Consider the following 20,775-nt stretch of genomic DNA (forward strand, 5'->3'; position numbering starts at 1 on the left):
TTCCTCTCATCCCACTGAGTCCTCTCCTTTAAATGTTGTTCCTCTCCATCCCACTGAGTCCTCTCCTTTAAATGTTGTTCCTCTCCATCCCACTGAGTCCTCTCCTTTAAATGTTGTTCCTCTCCATCCCACTGAGTCCTCTCCTTTAAATGATGTTCCTCTCCATCCCACTGAGTCCTCTCCTTTAACTGTTGTTCCTCTCCATCCCACTGAGTCCTCTCATTTAAATGTTGTTCCTCTCCATCCCACTGAGTCCTGAATTTTAAATGTTGTTTCTCAAGCAAGAATTTAGCTAGGTCTTTCGGGAAGTGGTCTGATTGAGGAGGGGAAGACTAGCTGTTATTGGCAGAAAGATTTTGGAACTCTGGGTGTATTAACACATTTATTGCAAGGTGATGTCACCAGGCAGGACAAAACACCATCCGACAAAACACCATCCCACCATCCCGTCTTTTCAAACCACACTTACACTTATTATCATCATGTTCACCATTTCACCGTATTATTCCAACCTCATAGTGTGGAAATATATATAAAACACTGGAAAATCTCGTTTTTGACTGCGCTGGGCCTTTATAACATGTTCTCACTCTAACTCCCACTGAAACCGGTCTTCATATCTCTTCTTCTCTCCTCCCCTAGCGGACCTGGACAAGATGTCTAGTCTGGAGAGGATCTCCTTCCTCCAGGAGAAGCTGCAGGACATCAGGAACCACTACCTGTCCCTCAAGTCTGAGGTGGCCTCCATCGACCGACGACGCAAACGCATCAAGAAGAAGGAGAGAGAGAGTGAGTCATTCCACAATTAAACAAAATGTACCATGTACTGTAACTCCGGACTGAGGACCACGACAGAGCTTTTTGAGTATATCCCTGTATGTCTAGTGGCTGTAGATGTACAGTGCCATCAGAAAGTATTCATACTCCTTGACTTATTCCACATTTTACAGCCTGAATTTTAAACGCATTTAAAGAATTATAATCTCACCCATGCTCTGGATAAGAGCGTCTGCTAAATGACTTAAATGTAAATGTAAATGACATCACAATACCCCATCATGACATCACAATACTCCCATCATGACATCACAACACCCCATCATGACATCACAACACTCCATCATGACATCACAATACTCCATCATGACATCACAATACTCCATCATGACATCACAATACACCATCATGACATCACAATACTCCATCATGACATCACAACACCCCATCATGACATCACAATACTCCATCATGACATCACAATACTCCATCATGACATCACAATACCCCATCATGACAAAGTGAAAACAGGTTTTTATTGAAAATTAAATACAGAAATCTAATTTACGTAAGTATTCAGACCCCTTTGCTATTATAGTCCTTGAGCATTTCACCAATCTGGGCTTCATGGGCTAGTGGTGAGACGGAAGCCACTCCCTAAGAAAAAAGGCACATGACCGCACGCCTGGAGTTTGCACGTGAAAGACTGAGATCATAAGGGAAAAGATTCTGTGGTCTGATGAGACAAATGTAACTATTTGCCCTGAATGCAAAGCACTACGTCTGGAGAAAACCAGGCATAGCTCATCACCTGTCTAACATTACGGTGAAGCATGGTGGTGGCAGCATCATGCTATGGGGATGCTTTCCAGCGGCAGGGACTGGGAGACTGGTAAGGATAGAGGGAACAATGAAAGGAGACAAATAAAGGCAAATCGTTGATGAGAACCTGCTTCAGAGTGAAAATGAACTTAGACGGGGGTGAAGATTTACGTTCCATCAGGACAATGACCCCAATCATACAGCCAAAGCAACGCTGGAATGGCTTCAGAACAAGAATGTTAAAGTCCTTGAATGGCCCAGCCAAAGCCCAGACTTGAATCCCATTGAAAATCCTTGGAAAAACTTGAAGATTGCTGTTCACCGCCGCACCCCATCTGACTTAACAGAGCAAAAATGTATAAAAACATGTTTTCACGTTGTCGTTATGGGCTATTGTGTGTTGATTGGTGCGAATTTTTTATACATTTTGAATTCAGGATGTTACACAACAAAATGTGGAATAAGTCAAGGGGTATGAATACTTTCTGAAGGCAATGTGTCTAGTGGCTGTAGATGGCTGTCTAGTGGCTGTAGATGGCTGTCTAGTGGCTGTAGATGGCTGTGTACATGGCTGTGTACATGGCTGTGTAGTGGCAGTAAGTGGCTGTGTAGTGGCAGTAAGTAGCTGTCTAGTGGCAGTAGGTGGCTGCCTAGTGGCTGTCTAGTGGCTGTACATGGCTGTCTAGTGGCTGAACACGGCTCTCTAGTGGCTGTACACGGCTGTCTAGTGGCTGTACATAGCTGTCTAGTGGCTGTCTAATGGCTGTACATGGCTGTCTGGTGGCATAGATGGCTGTCTGGTGGCATAGATGGCTGTCTAGTGGCTGTACATGGCTGTCTAGTGGCTGTACATGGCTGTCCGGTGGCATAGATGGCTGTCTGGTGGCTGTACATGGCTGTCCGGTGGCATAGATGGCTGTCTGGTGGCTGTACACAAGCAACTCCAGTGTATATTTGGCCTTGTTTTAGGTTATTGTCTTCTCTGTTGGAAAGCAGACTGAACCAGGTTTTCCTCTAGGATTTTTCCAGTGTTTAGCTCTATTCTGTTTCTTTTTATCCTAAAAAAGACTCCCTAGTCCTTGCTGATGACAAGCATACCCATAACATGTTGCAGCCACCACCATGCTTGAAAATATGGAGAGTGGTACTCAGTGATGTGTTGTGTATTCATTCACTTCGTATTCATGACAAAAAATGAATTGCTTTGCCAAATATTTTGTAGTTTTACTTTAGTGTCTTGTTGCAAACAGGAAGCATGTTTTCAAATATTTGTATTCTGTACAGGCTTCCTTCTTTTCACTCTGTCATTTAGGTTAGTATTGTGGAGTAACTACAATGTTGTTGATCCATCCTCAGTTCTCTCTTATCACAGTCATTAAACTCTGTAACTGTTTTAAAGTCACCATTGGCCTCATGGTTAAATCCCTGAGAGGTTTCCTTCCTCTCCGGCAACTGAGTTAGGAAGGACACCTGTATCGTTGTAGTGACTGGGTGTATTGATACACCATAAAATGTGTAATTAATAACTTCACCATGCTCAATGGGATATTTAATGTCTGCTTTTTACATTTTTACCCATCTACCAATAGGTGCCCTTTGCGAGGCACTCGAAAACCTCCCTGGTCATTGTGGTTGAATCTTTGTTTGAAATTCATTGCTCGACTGAGAGCCCTTACATATAATTGAATGTGTTGTGTACATACATGTTAAACACTATTATTGTCCATGCAACTTATTATGTGACTTGTTAAGCATATTTCTACTCCGAAATGTATTTAGGCTTGCCATAACAAAGGAGTTGAATACTTATTGACTCAAAAAATTTCAGCTTTTGATTTTTTTGAAAAGCAGCCTACCCCCAGTTTTACATCATCTGGCCACCATGTTGTTTCTGCATCATCTGGCCACCATGTTGTTTCTGCATCATCTGACCACCATGTTGTGTCTGCATCATCTGGCCACCATGTTGTGTCTGCATCATCTGACCACCATGTTGTTTTTGCATCATCTGACCACCATGTTGTTTCTGCATCATCTGACCACCATGTTGTCTCTGCATCATCTGACCACCATGTTGTTTCTGCATCATCTGACCACCATGTTGTGTCTGCATCATCTGACCACCATGTTGTTTCTGCATCATCTGGCCACCATGTTGTTTCTGCATCATCTGGCCACCATGTTGTGTCTGCATCATCTGGCCACCATGTTGTTTCTGCATCATCTGACCACCATGTTGTTTCTGCATCATCTGACCACCATGTTGTTTCTGCTCCGTCTGACCACCATGTTGTTTCTGCATCATCTGGCCACCATGTTGTTTCTGCATCATCTGACCACCATGTTGTTTCTGCATCATCTGACCACCATGTTGTTTCTGCTCCGTCTGACCACCATGTTGTTTCTGCTCCGTCTGACCACCATGTTGTTTCTGCTCCGTCTGACCACCATGTTGTTTCTGCATCATCTGACCACCATGTTGTTTCTGCATCATCTGGCCACCATGTTGTGTCTGCATCATCTGACCACCATGTTGTGTCTGCATCATCTGACCACCATGTTGTTTCTGCATCATCTGACCACCATGTTGTTTCTGCATCATCTGACCACCATGTTGTTTCTGCTCCGTCTGACCACCATGTTGTTTCTCCTCCCCAGGTACGGTGGCTGCATCTTCCTCCTCCTCTTCCTCGTCCCCGTCCTCCAGCTCTCTAACAGCAGCGGTGATGTTGACACTGGCCGACACTCCTGTGTCGTCCTCTTCCTCCTCTCAGAACTCTGTGGTGTCTGTAGAGTGTAGGTGACAGGACAACCCCTCACTCCTCCCAACCTTCTGAGGCCCAGGACACAGCACTGAGCACTTAGCCAGCACCACCCTGGTCCCCATCCCAAAATACCCCCAACACCCACCAAGGCCCCGTCCCTACCACTAACGCCTCCACTCCAAAGCCTCAGTACATCCCCCACCTCAAACCGGAGAGCACCCAGGCCTCAATGCCCCCACTTAAACTTCCACCCTTATCCATGCCTCTCCACCCCAGAACCCCTTTCCAAAAGCTTGGCCTCATCACCCCTACTCCCAACTCCCTCCCAACAGAACAGACAAGTCAATCTCCATACTGGAACAACAACAGGAACGCAACAACACAGACAACCAGACCAACAAGACAAAACAAACACTATTTTCTATCCACAGCTGTTTCATTGGCAAGCTAATTGCACTTAAGTGCACTTTTATGAAGATTGGGGGGAGGAATACAACGACAACCAAAAAAGTACAAAAGTATGTTTTTCTTTCAATTGATTGATAAACAATTTATAAGAGTTGTTTTCTTCAAGCAATAGTGATTCTTTCCATCTCGAGGTAGTTTAGATTGGGTTGACGATGGTGTGTAGTGTCATCAAGGTCCTTGTCCTATGTAGCCCTATGTAGCCCTGTGTATGTAGAGCTTGTCAAAGGAAATGAACAAGGTTCAGAGCCACGTGATGAATTACATACTAAACATAACCTTGTAGTGCGTGTACTCATAGAAACCATGCATTTCTCCCTCTGTCTGTCTTCACTTCTTAAGCTACCACACCCTCAAATGGTACTCTTATCTTGACTCAATACCGTGACCGTGGTCTATAAGCGCTGTGTGGAGGAGAGAGAGAGGTTACGTATGTAGGCCTACTGTAGAGATCCAGAGAAGTGAAGCTGAAGCCGTGAAGCTAATGAACGTAAAAGCTACTGTTAGGGCCTTGTTATTGTCTTAACCCTAAGACACCTCTTAAGAGGGAACATTCCCCCCTTCCTGTCTGACTCTCTTAGTCCTGATGGTTCTTAGAAATGAAAACGGTCCGTCTTTCAGAGGACTGTATGAATGACAGACTGCACAGGCCAGGCCTGTGACTGTGTACATGGCAGATATCGATCGTTTCTAGTGAGATATTCATGTGTTTATATTGATATTCAGGATGATTGTAGAGGTTGATGTGGAGAGGACTGAAACTCTTTCTGGCAGCCAGGATCTAATGTATATAGGAATGAGTCCCAAAATGGAACCCTTTTACCTATATCGTGCACTACATTCTATGGGCTCTGGTCTAAAGTAGTGCACAATATAGGGAATAGGGTTCCATTTGGAACCTCTGTCTGCTACTGAATAAGGTTACCAGTTAATGTGGCAGTATATACATACATGTGTAACGATGGAGATGTCTGGCAGGTTTAAGGAAACCTAATGGAAGGCATTGTATCTTGTCGGTTTATCAGTCTTTTCAACTCATGGCTCTTGGATTTCTATCAGAGTGTTTTTATCACGCCGTTCAGATTATCTATGTTAGACTTTCCAGATTGAGAAGAAATTTAATTAAATGACAAACTGCCAAGGGGACTACACAGCATTCTGCATCCCCCCCAAAAAATATATATACTGAACAAAAATAGAAATGCAACGCGCAACAATTTCAAACATTTTACAGAGTTACAGTTCAAATAAGGAAATCGGTCAATTTAAATAAATAAATTAGGCCCTAATCTATGGATTTCACATGACTGGGAATACAGATATGCATCTGTTGGTTACAGATACCTTAAAAACAAAAGGTAGGGGCGTGGATCAGAAAATCAGTCAGTATCTGGTGTGACCATTTGCCTCATGCAGCACGACATGTCCTTCTCATAGAGTTGATCAGCCTGTTGATTGTCGCCTGTGGAATGTTGTCCCACTCCTCTTCAATGGCTGTGTGAAGTTGCTGGATATTAGCGGGAACTGGAATACGTTGATCCAGAGCATACCAAACTTGCTCAATGGGTGACATGTCTGGTGAGTATGCAGGCCATGGAAGAACTGGGACATTTTCAGCTTCCAGGAACTGTGCACAGATCCTTGCGACATGGGGTCGTGCATTATCATGCTGAAGAAACATGAGGTGATGGCGGAGGATGAATGGCACAACAACGGGCCTCAGGATCTCGTCACGGTAATGCTGTGCATTCGAATTGCCATCGATAAAATGCAATTGCATTTGTTGTCCGTAGCTTATGCCTGCCCCATACCATAACCCCACCTCCACCATGGGGCACTCTGTTCACAACGTTGATATCAGCAAACCGCTCGCCCACACAACGCCATTCACATGGTCTGCGGTTGTGAGGCCGGTTGGACATACTGCCACATTCTGTAAAACAACGTTGGAGGCAGTTTATGATAGAGGAATGAACATTCAATTCTCTGGCAACAGCTCTGGTGGACATTCTTACAGTCAGCATGCCAATTGTATTCTCCCTCAAAACTTGAGGAATCTGTGGCATTGTGCTGTGTGACAAAACATTTTAGAGTGGCCTTTTATTGTCCCCCAGCACAAGGTGCACCTGTGTAATGATCATGATGTTTAATCTCCTTGAAATGCCACACTTGTCAGGTGGATGGATTATCTTGGCAAAGGAGAAATACTAACAGGGATGTAAACATTTGAGAGAAATAAGTATTTCTGGGATCTTTTATTTCAGATCATGAAACGTGGGACCAACACTTTACATGTTGCGTTTTATATTTTTGTTCAGTGTAATTCCCAAGTTTGTAATTGATTATCCCAAGAGAAATATACTGAGACAGTAGGTGTTCTACCAGTATGTTTCCAACTCCTCATCAGTCCTGTGTTCTTCTATAACCTGTAGGGATGAGATTTGATGAGTATACAGATTTTGCATTCTTATCAAATCTCACCCCTACAGATTATAGGAGTCTGTACAGATTATAGTAGTCTGTACAGATTATAGTAGTCTGCACAGATTATAGTAGTCTGCACAGATTATAGTAGTCTGTACAGATTATAGGAGTCTGCACAGATTATAGTAGTCTGTACAGATTATAGGAGTCTGTACAGATTATAGGGGTCTGTACAGATTAAAGGAGCCTGTACAGATTATAGTAGTCTGTTATGCTGCAGAAGACATTTAGAAATCTAATAAGAATGTGTCCCAGATTTGTAATGGATTGTTCCAAGATTATTATATAGACAATATAAAGCGAAATAGATTGACAGTAAAGTTAAAGATCATCGATGGTGTTTCCAAATCCTCACCAGTTCTCGTTTTAATCAACTCTTCACCCCCCCACCCCCCCACCACCACCACCAACAAATAATCATGTTGTTTTAACCTCCCCACCACCACCAACAAATAATCATGTTGTTTTACCCCCCCCACCAACAAATAATCATGTTGTTTTAACCCCCCCCACCACCAACAAATAATCATGTTGTTTTAACCCCCCCACCAACGAATAATCCTGTTGATTTAACCCCCCCACCAACAAATAATCATGTTGTTTTAACCCCCCCACCAACAAATAATCATGTTGTTTTAACCCCCCCACCAACAAATAATCTTGTTGTTTTAACCCCCCCACCAACAAATAATCCTGTTGTTTTAACCCCCCCACCAACAAATAATCCTGTTGTTTTAACCCCCCCACCAACTAATAATCCTGTTGTTCTAACCCCCCCACCAACAAATAATCATGTTGTTTTAACCCCCCCCACCAACAAATAATCCTGTTGTTTTAACCCCCCCACCAACAAATAATCCTGTTGTTTTAACCCCCCACCAACTAATAATCCTGTTGTTTTAACCCCCCCACCACCAATAAATAATCATGTTGTTTTAACCCCCCCACCAACAAATAATCATGTTGTTTTAACCCCCCCACCAACAGATAATCATGTTGTTTTAACCCCCCCACCACCAACAAATAATCATGTTGTTTTAACCCCCACCACCAACAAATAATCCTGTTGTTTTAACCCCCCCACCAACAAATAATCCTGTTGTTTTAAAACCCCCCCACCAACAAATAATCATGTAGTTTTAACCCCCCCACCAAACCCCCCCCCCCACACCACCAACAGATAATCATGTTGTTTTAACCCCCACCACCAACAAATAATCATGTTGTTTTAACCCCCACCACCAACAAATAATCATTGTAATGGATTGTTCCAAGATTATTATATAGACAATATAAAGCGAAATAGATTGACAGTAAAGTTAAAGATCATCGATGGTGTTTCCAAATCCTCACCAGTTCTCGTTTTAATCAACTCTTCACCCCCCCCCCACCACCACCACCAACAAATAATCATGTTGTTTTAACCTCCCCACCACCACCAACAAATAATCATGTTGTTTTACCCCCCCACCAACAAATAATCATGTTGTTTTAACCCCCCCCACCACCAACAAATAATCATGTTGATTTAACCCCCCCACCAACAAATAATCATGTTGTTTTAACCCCCCCACCAACAAATAATCATGTTGTTTTAACCCCCCCACCAACTAATAATCCTGTTGTTCTAACCCCCCCACCAACAAATAATCATGTTGTTTTAACCCCCCCACCAACAAATAATCCTGTTGTTTTAACCCCCCCACCAACAAATAATCCTGTTGTTTTAACCCCCCCACCAACTAATAATCCTGTTGTTTTAACCCCCCCACCACCAATAAATAATCATGTTGTTTTAACCCCCCCACCAACAAATAATCATGTTGTTTTAACCCCCCCACCAACAGATAATCATGTTGTTTTAACCCCCCCACCACCAACAAATAATCATGTTGTTTTAACCCCCCCACCAACAAATAATCCTGTTGTTTAAAAAAAAAACACCAACAAATAATCATGTAGTTTTAACCCCCCCACCAAACCCCCCCCCCACACCACCAACAGATAATCATGTTGTTTTAACCCCCACCACCAACAAATAATCATGTTGTTTTAACCCCCACCACCAACAAATAATCATGTTGTTTTAACCCCCCCACCAACAAATAATCATGTTGTTTTAACCCCCCCACCACCAACAAATAATCATGTTGTTTTAACCCCCCACCAACAAATAATCCTGTTGTTTTAAAAAAAAAACACCAACAAATAATCATGTAGTTTTAACCCCCCCACCAAACCCCCCCCCACACCACCAACAGATAATCATGTTGTTTTAACCCCCACCACCAACAAATAATCATGTTGTTTTAACCCCCACCACCAACAAATAATCATGTTGTTTTAACCCCCCCACCAACAAATAATCATGTTGTTTTAACCCCCCCACCACCAACAAATAATCATGTTGTTTTAACCCCCCCACCAACAAATAATCATGTTGTTTTAACCCCCCCACCAACAAATAATCCTGTTGTTTTAACCCCCCCACCAACAAATAATCATGTTGTTTTACCCCCCCCACCAACAAATAATCATGTTGTTTTAACCCCCCCACCAACAAATAATCCTGTTGTTTTAACCCCCCCACCAACAAATAATCATGTTGTTTTAACCCCCACCACCAACAAATAATCATGTTGTTTTAACCCCCCCACCAACAAATAATCATGTTGTTTTAACCCCTCCACCACCAAATAATCATGTTATTTTAACCCCCACCACCAACAAGTAATCATGTTGTTTTAACCCCACCACCAACAAATAATCCTGTAGTTTTAACCCCCCCACCAACAAATAATCATGTTGTTTTAACCCCCCCCACCACCAACAAATAATCATGTTGTTTTAACCCCCCCCACCACCAACAAATAATCATGTTGTTTTAACCCCCCCCCACCACCAACAAATAATCATGTTGTTTTAACCCCCCCACCACCAACAAATAATCATGTTGTTTTAACCCCACCACCAACAAATAATCATGTTGTTTTAACCCCCCCACCACCAATAAATAATCATGTTGTTTTAACCCCCCCACCACCAATAAATAATCATGTTGTTTTAACCCCCCCACCAACAAATAATCATGTTGTTTTAACCCCCCCACCAACAAATAATCATGTTGTTTTAACCCCCCCACCAACAAATAATCATTTTGTTTTAACCCTTAACCCCCCCACCAACAAATAATCATGTTGTTTTAACCCCCCCACCAACAAATAATCATGTTGTTTTAACCCTTAACCCCCCCACCAACAAATAATCATGTTGTTTTAACCCCCCCACCACCAACAAATAATCATGTTGTTTTAACCCCCACCACCACCAACAAATAATCGTGTTGTTTTAACCCCCACCACCACCAACAAATAATCAAGTTGTTTTAACCCCCCCACCACCAACAAATAATCATGTTGTTTTAACCCCCCCACCACCAACAACAAATAATCATGTTGTTTTAACCCCTCCACCAACAAATAATCATGTTGTTTTAACCCCCCCACCAACAAATAATCATGTTGTTTTAACCCCCCCACCAACAAATTATCATGTTGTTTTAACCCCCCACCAACAAATAATCCTGTTGTTTTAACCCCCCCACCAACAAATAATCCTGTTGTTTTAACCCCCCCACCAACAAATAATCCTGTTGTTTTAACCCCCCCACCAACAAATAATCCTGTTGTTTTAACCCCCCCACCAACAAATAATCCTGTTGTTTTAACCCCCCCCCACCAACAAATAATCCTGTTGTTTTAACCCCCCCACCACCAAATAATGTTGTTGTTTTAAACCCCCCCACCAACAAATAATCCTGTTGTTTTAACCCCCCCACCAACAAATAATCCTGTTGTTTTAACCCCCCCCCACCAACAAATAATCCTGTTGTTTTAACCCCTCCACCACCAAATAATGTTGTTGTTTTAAACCCCCCCACCAACAAATAATGTTGTTGTTTTAAACCCCCCCCCCACCACCAACAGATAATCATGTTTTAGTTCTGTTATCTATAATCTGACCAGGATAATGGTGAAAACAATATTGTAGTTGTGCATTTATGACAACAAAGTGTTGTATGTGTATACAGCCATTATTTCAGACTCCAGTGTTTGCTCCCTTTGGTTGCATCTGAAAAAAAGCACCCTATTACATTTATAGTGCACTACCTATGGGATTCCCTATGGGTCCTGGTCAAAAGTAGTGCACTACCTATGGGATTCCCTATGGGCCCAGGTCAAAACTAGTCCACTACCAATGGGATTCCCTATTGGCCCTGGTCAAAAGTAGTGCACTACCTATGGGCCCTGGTCAAAACTAGTGCACTACCTATGGGATTCCCTATGGGTCCTGGTCAAAAGTAGTGCACTACCTATGGGCCCTGGTCAAAAGTAGTGCACTGCCTATGGGATTCCCTATGGGCCCTGGTCAAAAGTAGTGCACTATAAAAGGAAAAATTTTCCATTTGGAATGCATAGTTTGTATAGATCCCTACTGTATGATATTATGTCTGTTGTTGTTTGGCACTTGTATGTAATTGTATGCCTTTGTTATACATTTGTATATTGAGAAGAAGAGTGATTTGAGTCAAGCTATTGAATATCTTGCACTGTTCATAGTGATAACATGTACTTTTGTGTACAGGCAGTTGTACTGTTTTAACTTGTAGTTTCATTAGTGTACATACTGAGGAGGGTCGAAGCATGTATGTTGTTTTCCCTCGTTCATTTCTCATTCTGGTCCTCACTGGGGGGACAAAGGCCTGCATCCCAAATGGAACCCTATGGGCCCTGGTCGAAAGAAGTGCACTATATAGGGAATAGGGTGCCATTTGGGTGCAAGGTTTATTTGGTTTATTTGTTTTTTGTTTACTTTTTTGTTCTGAGGTTTTCAGAATATATATATTTTTTTCCTAGACTGGTTATTTGCTTTGTACTCTGTCTTGGCTTGTTCATTTGTTTTTTTGTGTTGTTTTTACGTTAGCTTGTGCTTGTATCAGAAGCATACCCTATGAGCACAAGATGTTGAAAATACTTTTTTTTTTTTTTTGGTTGATGTATTTTCAACCCGATTTTTGCTCACTGGGTTTAGCGGGTTTTGAAAAGACGGTTATGGTATTTCCCAACCTGTACAGTTTCACGGACCTCTATGGAATGGTCTGAGAGAGAGAGAGAGAGAGAGAGAGAGAGAGAGAGTGTGATAAAGCTTATGACAAAAAAAACTATAGTATTTATTAGGCCCGTCAGAAAATGGGCATTCATACATGTGTAATTTATTGTACAAATGTAAGCAAAAAAAAGAAGAAAAGAAGCCTCTGTTTGAAATAAATGCCATAGTTTGAACTTCGTTGTATTGTCTTTGGTCTGGTGGAAATTTCACATGCCATGATAGCTGCTCAACACACATCTCTAGATGTGCTTGTAATGGCTGTAATCTGTGGATAATGTGGTTGCCTTATCTATCTTAGTTGAACGCACTGGCTCTGGAGAGTTTCCTAAAGCTAGATCACCGAAATGTGCCCAGCTGGTCAACTCTGACATTGAGAAGGAATGATTTGATGACTGTACTTGATAGTAGTGTACTTGTACTACAGTAATAACAAAATAATTAATTTCAGTAACTCAAAATAAATGGCAAAACCACTTGACTTCTGTAAAGTAAGCCCTTGAACTCTAGGGTGTAGCGATTCCTGTTGCAAAACGTTTTGCAACAGAAACCATTAACACCGAACGGAAAACGTTTTGCAACAGAAACCATTAACACCGAACGGAAAACGTTTTGCAATTAAAAACGAGAGTTTCTATTGGACAAATTAAGGTAGGTTCATCCCCGTTTTCTTTTTCTTTCATTTGGTTGTTACACGGTAAACCGTTTTTACCGGAACGACGGTTCTGCTCACTGTTTCAACTATCAGCAGTATGTAATAAAACGACTAAATATTCAATCAGCTGCTCACTGTTTCAACTATCAGCAGTATGTAATAAAACGACTAAATATTCAATCAGCTGCTCACTGTTTCAACTATCAGCTGTATGTAATAAAACGACTAAATATTCAATCAGCTGCTCACTGTTTCAACTATCAGCTGTATGTAATAAAACGACTAAATATTCAATCAGCTGCTCACTGTTTCAACTATCAGCTGTATGTAATAAAACGACTAAATATTAATACAGCTGGAGTCACTGTTTCAACTATCAGCCATATGTAATAAAACGACTAAATATTCATACAGCTGGAGTCACTGCGCATGTGTGAGTCCTGTGACGCTAAGACGTGATCATGCGCAGTCCGTCTCATTGACAGGAAGCGTCAGTAGTTAGCATGCTGGCTAGTTAGTGGTGTGTCTACTGTGCTCTCCGGACATGATGGGGGCTAAAACCAGCACCGTGGTCGCTGGGGTGGCTGGAGCTCTGTTCATTGGATACTGCGTTTATTTCGACAGAAAACGACGAAGTGATCCGAACTTCAAGAGAAGGCTGCAAGAACGTAAGTCATGTTAGCAAACTGTCAAGACACGTGTTTTTTTTACCTTGCAACAAATGGCTAGCTAGTTTACAAATGTTTGGCTAACTATCCAGCGTGATTATAACTGCATTAAAAGCATACGCTTAGCATTGTATTTGGTTTATGTTATTGCTAACAAGTTACGAGTTGGTTAACTAGTCAATATTTAACTAGCGAAGTGCCACCATATCCGCTTAGCCATTTAGCTAGCTAGCGTTGGATAACATTGATTCATCAGCAATCAGGTCAATCCAATGTTAATGATGTTTTGTCAACAGTTATAGTAAGCAAGTCAGTGGTGGTGTATAGATATGTTTAGTTAGTGTAGATAGTTAGCAAAGTCAACCACGTCTCCTACATGGACTAGTAACGTTAGGGTTAACTGTATAATTATATGTTTATGGTTTAACCTGCCCCCTATTCCAAACAGGTTAAGCCGACTCCTTTAAAAAAAAGTTATTTCATGTAACTGACTTTTCTCTCTGCAAGTCACCCTTTCTTTAGCATACCAGTCATCAAATATGACATTGTTTCAACAGGCAGAAGTAAACAGAAGTCTTCCCAAGAGAAGACTGGACTAACAAGGGTAAGAAACTTTACAAACAATGGACAGACCAGGGTGTAAATGTACTTTTATTTAACTAGGTTAGTCCAATTAAGAACAAATTCGTATTTTACAATAACGGCCTACCCAGGCCAAACCCTCCCTTAACCCGGATGAGACTGGGCCAAATGTGTGCCGCCTCATGGGACTCCGAATCACAGCCAGTTGGGATACATTACGGGATTGAACCAGGGTCTGTTGTGATGCCTCTAGCACTGAGATGGAGTGCCTTAGACCGCTGCGCCACTCAGGAGCCTCTAGCACAGATGTAGTGCCTTAGATAACTGCGCCACTCAGGAGCCTCTAGTACTGAGATGCAGTGCCTTAGACAACTGTGCCACTCAGGATCCTCAGGAGCTTTTAGAAGGCTCTTTGTCTTCTCTGTACTGACTGTCTGCTAACCTGTCTGCCATTTAGCTACCTGACCTGAAGGATGCAGAAGCTGTACAGAAGTTCTTCCTGGAGGAGATCCAACTGGGAGAGGAGCTGCTAGCACAAGGTGAGCTGTCACCCTCTGTCTCCATGGCCATCACCTGGTCATACACACCCGAACACTACTAAGAGACTATAACTTACTATCTGGTCCTGAATAACAGGATGGTCACTTGAACTCAGATTGACCCCTTCTGGAATAGCTGTGGAGTTAGTGTCTGGTCCAATGTTCAACTGTACATTCTCATAAACCTCCTGGTTGCTAATGTTAGCTTCTGGAACAAGGAAGGGTGCTCTATCAAACTAGAGATCTGTAGCCCAGGGACTTGTGTCGGGGCCTCTGGGTATTTCAGCTCTACGACATCAATTAGGCGTCCTTCCTAACTTATTTTTTCTTGACGGATGAGAATGTATTAGACCACGTGACCTAATTATGTCTACCAGCCCTTGTTTTATGACGTTACAACCGGAAGTACCTTAAATGTCTCTTACCCAAGTGAGGGAGAGTGATGATCGGAGAGGCAACGTCTTTGGTGGAAATCTGGAAGTTGAGCTTAAAAACAACCAACCTAAAGCTATTAACCTCTATGGGCTAGGTGGGACGCAAGCATCCCACCCGTGGTGCACTCCATCAACAGCAGGTGCATTTCAAGAGCGGCAAATTTGAATCCAAATAAATGTCAAAATTCAAATTTTTCAAACATACAACTATTTTACACCCTTTGAAAGATAAACATCTCCTTAATCTAACCACGTTTTACGATTTCAAAAAGGTTTTACGGCGAAAGCATAAATTTAGAGTATGTTAGGACAGTACATTTACAAGAGTTGTGTGTAATGTTTTGTCAATTCAAAGACAGGGTCACCAAAACCATAAAACCAGCTAAAATGATGCACTAACCTTTTACAATCTCCATCAGATGACACTCCTAGGACATTGTTAGACAATGCATGCATTTTTAGTTCTATCAAGTTCATATTTATATCCAAAAACAGCGTTTTACTATGGCATTGATGTTGAGGAAATCGTTTCCCTCCAATAACCGGCAGTCAAGTCAGCGTCACAAATTAAATAATTAAAATTAGAAAACATTGGTAAAATATTATATTGTCATTTAAAGAATTATAGATTTACATCTTTTGAACGCAATCAACTTGCCAGATTTAAAAATAACCTTACTGGGAAATCACACTTTGCAATAATCTGAGCACTGTGCCCAGAAAAATACGCGTTGCGATACAGACTAGACGTCATGTTGGGGAGATCTAAAATCGAAAATACTATGTAAATAATCCATTACCTTTGATTCTCTTCATCAGATGTCACTTCCAGGTATCACAGGTCCATAACGAATGTAGTTTTGTTCAAAAAAGCTCATCATTTATGTCCAAAAATCTCAGTCTTGTTAGCACATGATCTAAGCCCGCCGGACTTCACTTCATGAACGAGGGGAAAACATATATTTACGTTCGTTCAAACATGTCAAACGTTGTATAGCATAAATCATTAGGGCCTTTTTTAACCAGAACATGAATAATATTCAAGGTGGACGAATGCATTCTCTTTTATAATGTATTGGAACGAGGGTACCCAACATGAACTCGCGCGCCAGGTGTCTAATGGGCCATCATCGTTCCATGGCTCTTGTTCGGTCAGATCTCCCTCCAGAAGACTCAAAACACTTTGTAAAGGCTGGTGACATCTAGTGGAAGCAATAGGAAGTGCCAAAATATTCCTCAGCCCCTGTGTTTTTCAATGGCATAGGTTTAAAGGTAATACAACACATCAGGTATCCACTTCCTGTCAGAAAATGTCTCAGGGTTTTGCCTGCCAAATGAGTTCTGTTATACTCACAGACACCATTCAAACAGTTTTAGAAACTTTAGAGTGTTTTCTATCCATATATAATAAGTATATGCATATTCTAGTTACTGGGTAGGATTAGTAACCAGATTAAATCGGGTACATTTTTTTATCCAGCCATGCAAATACTGCCCCCTAGCCCTAACAGGTTAATGTACCTAGTAAGCTAACGTATCTAGCTAGCACTCCTGTCAGCTAGCTAGCTACACTATTAATGTACCTAGTAAGCTAACGTATCTAGCTAGCACTCCTGTCAGCTAGCTAGCTATAGTATTAATGTACCTAGTAAGCTAACGTATCTAGCTAACACTTCTGTCAGGTATCTAGCAAACGTATTAATGTACCTAGTAAGCTTACGTATCTAGCTAACGTATTAATGTACCTAGTAAGCTAACGTATCTAGCTAGCACTCCTGTCAGCTAGCTAGCTACAGTTACCCATAATTGCCTAGCTAGTTTTATAGTGTGGTCATTTATTCCAATACATTTCAGAATTGCAAAAAAAATGTCTAGCAATGTTTAATAGGGTCCTCACTATGAGACTAAGCCAATTTGCCAACGCGGAAATCTATATACATGCATACACACTGTACCGGTCTAAAGTTTTAGAACACCTACTCATTCAAGGGTTTTTCTTTATTTTTACTATTTTCTACAGGCATCAAAACTATGAAGTAACACATACGGAATCATGTAGTTACCAAAAGTGTTAAACACATTTTATACACATTTTATAGTCTCTTCTTATTGGTGTCCTTTAGAAGTGATTTCTTTGCCCCAATTGAACCATGGAGGCCTAATTCACAGTCTCCTGAACAGTTGATGTTGAGATGTCTGTTACTTGAACTCTGAAGCATTTATTTGGGCTGCAATTTCTGAGGCTGGTATCTCTAATGAACTTATCCACTGCAGCAGAGGTAACTCTGGGTCTTCCATTCCTGTGGCGGTCCTCATGAGAGCCAGTTTCATCATAGTGCTTGATGGTTTTTGCGACTGCACTTGAAGAAACATTCAAAGTTCATGACATTTTCTGTATTGACTGACCTTCATGTCTTAAAGTAATGATGGACTGTTGTTTCTCTTTGCTTATTTGAGCAGTTCTTGCCATAATATGGACTTGGTATTGTACCAAATAGGGATATCTTCTGTATACCACCCCTACCTTGTCACAACACAACTGATTCCTTCTTAATGCGTTTGAGCCAAGAAATTCCACAAATTAATGTTTATCAAGGCACACCTGTTAATTGAAATGCATTCCAGGTGACTCCCTCATGAAGCTGGTTGAGTGCCAAGAGTGTGCAAAGCTGTCACCAAGACAAAGGGTGGCTTTTCTGAAAAATCTCAAATATAAATTATTTTTTGATTTGTTTAACACTTAAAAACAAAACAAAATTGGTTACTACATGATTCCATATGTGTTATTTCATAGTTTTGATGTCTTCACTATTATTCTACAATGTAGAGAATAGTACAAATGAAAATAACCCTTGAATGAGTCCAAACTTTTGACTGGTAGTGTATCTTAAAAAAAAAAGTACTTGTTAGCTTCATACTACTTATTTTTTTTTACATGCTGAAAATGCAGCCTTGTTGAATTAAATTTGACACTTCTCATCCACCAGAGTTTAACATGCAACTACAGTTTGTGTTGAATTGTGGGTCATATCAACCCTGCAAGTGACCGTGGTTGTTCAGTTGCTCCCTCGAGCTAAATTGAGGGCCGAGGAGGCAAAGTTTGTGAATTGGACCTCCACTTAAGATGGCAATCAAACTGCATCCGGTTTCTATCGGCGAAAGTGGCTAGTGCTAGAGCTGAGGTGGTATAAATAACTTGTTTGGACTGCAGCTTGAGAAGGAAGTAGACCACCTGACCTAATCATGTCGACCACCCCAACAGGAGACTCTGAGACGGGAGTAGACCATCTAACCAATGCCATAGCGGTGTGTGGTCAGCCCCAGCAGCTGCTCCAGGTGCTACAGCAGACTCTGCCTCCTCCTGTGTTCCAGATGCTGCTCACCAAACTGCCCACCATCAGCCAGGTGAGTGGCTGATGTCTTCCTCTCACACGGAAGACGCTACGTCTCTATTACGATATTCACACTTAGAATGAAGCAGTGTATTTGGCATGCTTTTGCATTATTAATTTTTTTGTATGCTGATCTGGACAAGGGAACTTTGGCCAAGGGTTGGGTTGGAGTGTCACCAAAATGGCTTAAAGATTTACCTATTCTTTCAGCTCTAGGACATTAATCTTGTCAGTTGTTTTCTTGAAAGACAGTTTCATTGTCATGTCACTTATTAGACTGACAGGATTTAGGTCTGACAGTGGCTGAGGAGTTCAGTGAAGTTTCTCTCTATTTTTCAGAGAATCGTGAGTGCTCAGAGTTTGGCAGAAGATGACGTTGAGTGAATGAGGTGTGTGTGTGAAACAGTGTGCAACTGCATGTGTGGCTGTTCACTGGCTGTGTGGCCTAGTCAAGATGGCTGCCATTGGATGTCTTTCTCACCAACCAGGACTTCAGCTGACTGTACCCCCTCCCCTCAAGCCTCACTGCTATAGATCTGTCCTTGTCCCCTCTTTCAGTCAACTGTAAAACATTCCCAATGCAGTAGCCCTCATCTCAGATTGTAATATCTTGACGAACTAAATGAATGTGTTTATATTATTTAGCCTAAACAAAGTGAGTTATTTTTTTAACTAATACTCTAGATTCTGTAGAGGTTAAGCATAATTTCAGAATGTGGTGCCGCAGGGGAAATTTTCCCTATTGTACATGAGACACTAGAAAGAGGTTGGCTCTGTTTGTCCCTGTCATGTTCACTGTGAGGTGGAGTGGATGCTCTCTATACTAGGTTGATTGTTTTCCTAAGATGTCAGTAGAATATGTAATTTTTTGGTTGTATTTCTTAAATCAAGTCATGAAATAAAAATGTGATGTGTGTTTAAAGTCTGTTTCTGTTGTCATCCACTAGATGGTAGTAGCAATGCATGAAGAAATGAGGGCCAGAATGGTCATGTTTACAGATTGAATTGGGTACGACACCATCTTGCCAGTAATCAGTATTTCCCCAGAGCCACTGGATCAAGGCAGCACGAGCAGATTTGGAGCCTCAGCCTGAACAGCACAGTGTGGGGGTAGTAGACTGACAGCCAGGGAATCTCAAAAGGCCTGAAAGTTGAGGCTGCACACAGGGCCATCTCATGTTCATACTAGTGAATAGAGCAGCTTTCTACAATGGGGATGGAGTAATGTAGGAGGGAGTTGCTCTGCTGTGGTTAGACATGTTGGAAGACTAAGGTAGCATTCCAAATGGAACCCTATTCCCTACATGGTGCACTACGTTAGACCAGAGACCTATGGCTCCTTATATAGTGCACTACTTTAGACCAGAGCCTTATGGCACCATATTCCCTACATAGTGCACTACTTTAGACAAGAGCCATATGGCTCCCTATATAGTGCACTACTTTAGACCAGAGCCCTATGACACTCTATTCCCTACATAGTGTAACACTTTAGGGCCCCATAGGGCTGTAGACAAAATGATTTTAATCAGTCTGTTTCTTTATTACACACACACACAGTAGGTCTCTGGGTTTGCCAGGAGACTAGAACTGGGAAATGGTTATTATACAGTAGGATGGTCGGAGGAATTTAATGCAGGCCCAGAAATGTCCTATGAAAGGTAGTGCCTTCAGAGTGTATTTATACTAGTCTGTTTCTACATTTTGTAATTAGAGGCTGAATTCAAAATGGATTAAATGTAGATTTTTGTGGCACCGATCTACACACAACACCCCATAATGTCACACTGGAATTGTTTTTCGAAATGTACAAATTAATAAAAAATGAAAAGCTGAAAATGTGTTGAATCAAGTATTCAATCCTTTTTTTGTTATGATAAACCTAAAACTCAGGAATTAATGTGTTTAACAAGTCACATAAGTTGTGTGCAATAATCGTGTTTAACATACAATTATCTGTAAGGTTTCTCAGTTGAGCAGTGAATTTCAAGCTACAAAGTCCAGGGAGGTTTTCCAATGCCTTGCA

At 41.5% G+C, this 20,775-nt stretch overlaps 2 protein-coding genes across 4 annotated transcripts in view; both read left to right on the plus strand.

The window, feature by feature from the left end:
• Positions 1-12,655, plus strand: part of arid4b (AT-rich interaction domain 4B) — a 240,505-nt gene extending 227,850 nt beyond the window's left edge. For all 3 annotated transcript variants that reach the window (XM_045702251.2, XM_045702252.2, XM_045702253.2), the window contains 2 exons: positions 643-789; positions 4,258-12,655. In XM_045702251.2, the coding sequence (XP_045558207.1) occupies positions 643-789; positions 4,258-4,403 (293 nt within the window). In that variant the 3' untranslated portion in view covers positions 4,404-12,655. The remainder of the gene's footprint in view (positions 1-642; positions 790-4,257) is intronic.
• Positions 12,656-13,589: 934 nt separating this feature from the next.
• tomm20a (translocase of outer mitochondrial membrane 20) lies at positions 13,590-19,671 on the plus strand. Its single transcript, XM_014157925.3, has 5 exons — positions 13,590-13,802; positions 14,360-14,406; positions 14,842-14,923; positions 18,620-18,762; positions 19,089-19,671. Exons 1-5 carry the CDS (start codon positions 13,679-13,681, stop codon positions 19,131-19,133), a joined length of 441 nt encoding a protein of 146 aa, XP_014013400.1. The 5' UTR covers positions 13,590-13,678; the 3' UTR covers positions 19,134-19,671.
• The last annotated feature ends 1,104 nt before the right edge of the window (positions 19,672-20,775 follow it).

The sequence above is a fragment of the Salmo salar genome, chromosome 19 (genome assembly GCF_965601325.2).
Source record: "Salmo salar chromosome 19, fSalSal1, whole genome shotgun sequence".
In the NCBI taxonomy this organism is placed as follows: domain Eukaryota; kingdom Metazoa; phylum Chordata; class Actinopteri; order Salmoniformes; family Salmonidae; genus Salmo; species Salmo salar.

Excerpts from the sequence above, each read along its gene's own strand:
- tomm20a (XM_014157925.3), top strand. The coding sequence starts at position 13,679 with ATGATGGGGGCTAAAACCAGCACCGTGGTCGCTGGGGTGGCTGGAGCT. Across the intron at positions 14,407-14,841 it reads AGAAGACTGGACTAACAAGG|CTACCTGACCTGAAGGATGC; the intron begins GTAAGAAACTTT and ends TCTGCCATTTAG. Across the intron at positions 14,924-18,619 it reads AGAGGAGCTGCTAGCACAAG|GAGACTCTGAGACGGGAGTA; the intron begins GTGAGCTGTCAC and ends CCACCCCAACAG.